The sequence below is a fragment of the Athene cunicularia genome, assembly GCF_003259725.1.
Source record: "Athene cunicularia isolate RWA chromosome 3 unlocalized genomic scaffold, athCun1 chr3_part1, whole genome shotgun sequence".
Classification (NCBI taxonomy): domain Eukaryota; kingdom Metazoa; phylum Chordata; class Aves; order Strigiformes; family Strigidae; genus Athene; species Athene cunicularia.
In genome coordinates, this window is record NW_020799097.1 from 9,700,352 (window position 1) to 9,707,307 (window position 6,956).

Sequence of the window (6,956 nt, forward strand, 5' to 3'; positions counted from 1 at the left end):
CCATCAGGACTGGTATTTAGGGTATCAGATGATCTTTCTTCTTAAAGACACCCAAGCACCTGCTGTTCCAACTGAATGACAGCCAGAAGTTGCAATCAGAGTTAATTAACCCTGAAGTGTCAATGCCTCTATATGAAAATAAAGTTATTTGGCATCACAATGAATGTACCCAGTGAAGTAAATCTGAAGCTATCACTCAATACAAGTAACGTTGCACAATACAACTTTTGTGTTTTAACATAAAATCAAACAGTGTGTCAAGCTACTGACAAAAAGCATGACAGGTAAGTTTATAATTTTAACTAGGAAAAACTTCAAATTCTGCAGTAATATAATAAAATGCTGCAATATAAAGAAAACAGTTAATCACAAATGGTTACAGAAAACCCCTCTAATTAATACATTAACCTAATGGTTCTGATACTTCTGAAATAAGGCAGCACCTACTTCTGGAGTAGACTGCGTGGCCAGCAGCAATTAAGGCACGAGCTAGACTGTAGCCCTCACACAGAACATCCACCTCCAATTTCATTTCAGATCCATAGTGTTTAAAATGAAATACCAGATCAGGTTTAGTAATAAATGTCTGAAACAGACGTTTAGCTTCATCACTCCAATATTCCGCCTTGTCAGGAACTGTATCATGTAAAGAGCAAGGGTATGCCAAGCGTGGTAAGACAGACAGACTTTCTGGAATAACTTTAAGTTTATGGATATCAGAGTAAGGGATGCTCTTCAAAAAGCCATAATCAATAAATGTAAGAACAACAGACTGACTTGTTACTTCACTAATTTCTGCCCTGTTCCAGTGTGCTTCCAGTCCAAACTTGATCAAGCAGCTAGCACCAGGAGCCACAACTTCTTCTGGCAAAGCTGGCAAGTTCTCAGGAAGGTCAGAGAGCAGCAAAGACAAGTTTTGCATGCAATCAAATAAGATTTCAAACTGGATGAAGAAATTTGAAGGATCAGTAACTGCAGTTGCAAAGCCAGAATACCTTCTGCCGCTCTTCAGCAGCATCCATGTGACTGAATTTATCTTGACTGATGTATCAAACTCCTTACAGTCTGTATTACTGCATTCTTCTGGTCTGCTAGTCTGACCATGACTTAAGAGCTGGTTCAAATACTCTTGAAGCAGTATTTCCCCTATTATAATATCTACCTCCCAGATATGAGAGGATTCCATGTATCTCAAAAACAAGATCCTTACTTCATGATCCAGGAGTGTATTTACTACATGGACAAACTGAATTTTCCTCAGTTCTTTAAACCAAACCCATTTACAAGACACAGCTTGTTTAGGAATACTTTTAATATTGTCACTAATCATCTTTGCATTATTTAAAGACACCATCTCACACTTGCCATAATCCACAAAAAGAACTAGCATTAACTTCTCCCTGACAAATTTCTTTATCACTTTTGATCGATACCACTTCAAGTTCCTTTCAGATTTTGTCATGCATTCCAATCCTTCTTCAATGTCATCCACTCCAAGCAAATCACTTCTTCGTGCTTCTCTGACAAGCATTACATTTAATTCATGTAATATTTGCAAGTTCCTAAGCAACTGTACATGAAATTCTCCAGTTTCTGAAATATGAATTATTTCTACTCCTTCTACCTGTCCAGAATTTAGATCTTGAGGAAGGAGATTTAAGGGTGTTTTGGAAGTATTTTTCATCCCACTAGCCTTAGCTTTACTTTCACCAATTCCTAAACCATTCCTAGATTCTCTGACTTGAGGATTACCATTTGTAACCAGAGTTTGTTTTGGCTTATTTTCCCAATTATGCATTGGTGTGTTTTGCCACCTTGTCCTGCCTTTTTCCTGCAGATTATTAGACATAGACTTTCCATCCCAAATTACACCTATTTCCCATTGTTCTCCATGTTGCTGCAAGAACTTGCAAGTAACTAGCTTGTTATTTGTTCTGCTTACAAAATAGGAAGTACTTTTTTTAATCCAGGTTTCATCACGACTACTTTTTACTCCTCTAAGGAAACAATGAACACTTAGCCTTGGCAAAGTTAAAAACTTTTTCTGAATCCTGCCGATTTTTGAAGGACTTACAACTTCCACATTACCATAGTCAATGAACTCTACCTCAAAGGAGTTTCCTGATTTCAGAGTTTTAATAACTGCTCTGTAGTAAAAACAATCAGCAGCATGCTCTGCAACAATGAGATCACCTACCATGAGCTCATCTAAGCAATTTTCATGACCTATATTCACCATGCTTTCATTTAGTTCTTCTGCTAGTTTTATTATTAGGTTTTCATCTTCTGCAAGCTGAATATAGAAGCTTGATGGACTATTCATATGAGAAATATATGCTGCTACTTCAGAATTCACCTGAATATCACGTTGAGGAAGACTGATTAATTTAGGTATATTTTCATTTCTCCTTACCTGCTGACCTGTACAGTTTAGTCTTTCATTAAGAGATCTGGATGGAGCATTTACAGTTATTTCCTTTGAATTTAAAGCAGGATGACAGAGTGAGTGAGAAGGAGGCTCTACAAATACAGGTTCCTCTCTGTGCTCCAGAGCACTGACTGTATTTCTAAAACCTGTTTCTTCACTGTCCTGTAAAGTCACCGATTTTGAGGACCCACTACACAACTTTTGTGTGCTATGGGCCATTTGCTCTTCATCTCCACAATTCTGCCCAGCATCTGTCTGATAATACTTATCATATATTTGGCATTTCACTTCAGTTTTTGATTTAATTCTTTTAGGATTTTTAACAGTTACTTTATTAATGTATTTGTCATGTGACATATTTGTCATGTGACATATCACTTCCCCCTTACTTCCACTAAATTCTTCCAAATAATTTCTTGGTGCCAATTCTTCCGATATTTTTTCTTTAATCTTCTGACTTACTTTGAGCTGTCCATCATATAACTCCACAACAATCTGCCCATCTGGTTCTCTGGATATAATTACAGCCTTCAGCAGTTTACCAAGGAATGTTTCCTCAAACCATCTAGTAACACTTGCTGGAATTTTTGTCTCCCTAACATCTGACAGACAGCATTTAATAGCTTGCATGGGCGTGAACATTAGGTCAGGGGCAGACTCTGGAATAGGCATCAACTGGTCTCTTTCTACCATATTCTTATTTCCAAAATCCACAAAGTCAGCACATAGATAGGGAGCTGATTGCACAGGAAAAACCAAAGCTCTATAAAATAGACCATCTTCAAAATATCTGGCTATACATATTCGCATATTGCTGGTATCATATTTTGAAATATTTGACATTTTACTTACGACACTAACCTTCTTCGCCAATTCCTCTATAGTTTCAGTGTTTCGATTAAGCTGACAATAGAATTTTGAAGGACTATGTATGTGAGTTATATAAACCTCCTCCTCACTTCCAGTTTGTATATTAAAGGATGAATAGCAAAAACTGTACAGAGAACCCAAAGATGCAAGGTTTCTCAGACCAATATATTCAGATTGAGTGAGACCACGTTCTCTGAGGAATTCCTCTGCACTAACAAATGGAGTCTGTAAGTCAACTACATTGCATAAACAGCCGGGGCTTACAAGAACCAGAGCACAGATGATGCAAGTCAGTGGTCCTCTAGAAGCAGAAATAAAGTCTTCAAAATGTCTACACACTTCAGACCAATTAAATGAGTTGACCTGTAAGGGTACATTTTTAAGTCCACAACGAAACGCTTGACCTTCCAGAGTTAGGAAATCTGGAAGAACAGCTTGAAGATCTTGAAGTAAAACTCTTTCCCGATAACCATAGTCTACAAAAAACACATCAACTTCATTTGTGGATACTTGCTGCACAACGCTTGCTCTGTACCATTTCCTATCTTTAGAATATTTAACAACACAAGCAACCTGTCCAGTTTTGTAGGGACTGGTATGCTCCCTATAGTAAGTCTGAATTTGTTCCATTAAGTTATTTAGCTCTGGCAGTTTGCTTTGCAACTGACATGAAAAATCTGCTGGGGAAACAACGTAAGAGCACACCACTTCAAGAACAGCTCCTGGTTCAAACACAAACTCTTTATAAAATAATTTTTCCTCAGATATTGATTTACACCTTTTAGGGATAGCACCCTTCCCAAAACATGACGGTGCACCAAATTCTCTCAGCACTGAAGGCACACTTAATGATTTTTCCTTCTGAAATACCTCTCCATTTCTGGATACCTTATTTTTATGAGTATTACGGATTCTCTGTGTGTTTACTTTTATTAATTTGCAGGGATTCAGATTTTTACATTTTCTTGAGTTTAGAACAGAATCTGGTGTCTTCTCCCAGTATTCAGCGTATCCAACTTGAGCCATACACATGGCAACATCTTGCTGCAAACCATTCCTACACTGCACATTAACAACATGCTTCTTGTTTTGCTTTCCAATGACATGAAGCAGCAGTAGTTTGTCACACACAATGTTTTTGAAGAAACTGGTTTCCTTTTTAACCCACACATCATCAACAGGAAATGCACGAGCAAGTGCACAACACATAGCTAAAGCTGGTAAACTGGAAAACTCCGGAAGCAACATTTTCACATCATAACAGGGTACTGTGTCTGTGTTTCCAAAATCAAAAAAATACACGGTAATGTCTACATGACGCACTTCAGTGACAACACCCCGATAATAATGCCTGTCTTTGCTATACCGGGCACAGCACAGCAATCCAGGTTCTGGCTTTTTAAGGACCATTTCATCAGCTCCACACTGATTGTATGTATCTGCAATATCTTTCATCAAGGCTTTAAATTCATCCTGGTATTCACACAGTTGAACCCAGAAGTCAGATGGATTTATGACATGTACCACAAAAGCAGTATGAAAAGAATTTATTTGCATTTCTACTGTTTTGCAGCAGCTTGACAAAGAAATATCCCGTTCAGGTAAGCAATTTTGTGTCTGTTTATTTTCAGTACAAGTCTTAAATGAATGGTATCTCTCATTACATGGTCTCTGGTTCACAGCAATACTTGCTATTTTTGTTTCCAGAAGTGAGACACACGATGCAGCTGCCTCATCCTGGTTTTCTGGATGCTGAGCATTAGTTCCAAGATTTCCATTTTGCAGCGTAATATAATACAAGTGTTTAATGTCACTGAATAAATCAACATGGACACACACAGAAGTTTGTTCTATCAAGGCCTGCGTAAGTTTTTTCAGCTGAATTTTTATTGCTGTTTCATCCTGACCACCACAACAAGACAGTGTACATGGAAATGAAATCATTGGTAATGCCAGGAACTCTACTTTGAGTTTCTGAACGTAGCTAGATGGCACGGCTTCAACACTGCCAAAATCCATAAACCAGACTTCCACATGGTCAGAGATAAGACGTTTTATCACTCCTCTATTCCACTGTCCATTCTGCCTTTTGGCAGCACAGAATAGCCCTAAGCTATCAAAAGATTTATTATTTTCTGTACTGGTAGCTTCATAGTACAAATGCATAGCTTGTGTCAAATCTTCAAACTCCTTCTGCCATTTCTGTATCTGACAGTAAAATTTATTTGGGTTTACTGCAGCAGTTATTTTTACATTTTCCTTACTGCCAACAGTTAGACATGGAAAGAGATCATCTAGAACTGGCCAAAAATCCATTGGTTTCTCCGAACTACTGAAAGTAAGCAACTCCTTAACTGTACACTTCTGCTGCAACACCTGTGGTACTCTTTTAGAAAGTGTTTCTTGAGGAAACACTTTTAACGTTTCTACAATAAGGCAAAATGAATCTCCATCAATAAATTTTCCTAATCGCAGTTCAAGAACATCTCTAATGATCTTTGGCACTTCTAGAATGAACAGTTCATATGGTATAACAGCTTTCACACAACCTCTAATCGTCAATCCTACCAGAGATGAAAAATAATTAATGGCTTGTGGATGCCATTTTTCCCCAAGAGGAAGTATGCTTGCAAAAACACCCAAAACCACCTTTGGAGGCAGCTGAAACAATTCATCACAAGCAAAAGCAAGATGCATTTCCTCAACTACTAGCACTTGACCAGTGTCTATAAGAAAAACCTGACAGGTATTTTCTCTCTTTTCCAGAACTCTTCCTCTATGCCATTCTCCTCTTGTGTCTTTCACCAAACAAGGTCCACCAACGTAAACATTATCTTTTACTTTGAATATTCGTTGTATTTCATTTTGTAGTATGCAATAGTCAAGTTCACATTCCACTTTGCGTTGACCCTGGAATACTACAACCAAGCATTCGGCATGGCATTCTATACAAGTTATCTTCAGATTCACATCTGTGTTTGACGAGGGAGTCAGAGATTCCATCCTGTCTGCAAAGAAGATGAGTAATATCAGCCTGATAGTTTTCTGGGGTTTTTTTTTTGTCAACTGATTCCTTATATTAAATCTCTTTTCAAAATAATAGCATATTATTACACAATGAAATGAAAGCAATTCATATCATTTATACAACCTCTGCTCATCTCAGAAATGTTACTTATATTGAGTAAATTTAACAGCAAATCTCTCCAAAGGAGATCTAATTCAGTGTTTCGTTGCACCAGACTTGCAGTTACAAGAACTGTTTACCTGCAGAATTACTTCCAATTGCTTATATTTCTTTTTAATGTGTGAATGACCAAGGGCTCCTCCCCTACTCGCTCTGCTTCTTCTGTGTAAATCACTTCTTCAAATAAGTGACATCTTATAGATTTACAGTTTACTTAATCTGGATTTACATACAGTATCAGGTATGGCTGTAGCATATTTAAGTTTTTGTAACTGTAAGGTCATACATTAACACATTATCTATGTCCAACATTTCTGCACTGCCCATCAACTAACAATTGTGCCTGGTGTATTTTATACTGTCTTAACACTCAAATTCTGACAATTTACATGTTTTCAAACCCTTCAGGTATTTCCGGCCTTCATCTATAAACTGGTATTCAAGATCACCTTTTAGTTCCATTCAAATTTA

General features: G+C 37.4%; 1 protein-coding gene across 1 annotated transcript; it reads right to left on the reverse strand.

Annotated features, from left to right (window-relative positions):
- Window positions 1–403: 403 nt before the first annotated feature.
- TDRD15 (tudor domain containing 15) lies at window positions 404–6,304 on the reverse strand. The gene has a single exon (XM_026846451.1). The coding sequence runs from the start codon at window positions 6,299–6,301 to the stop codon at window positions 404–406; it is 5,898 nt and encodes a 1,965-aa protein (XP_026702252.1). The 5' UTR covers window positions 6,302–6,304.
- Window positions 6,305–6,956: the final 652 nt, after the last annotated feature.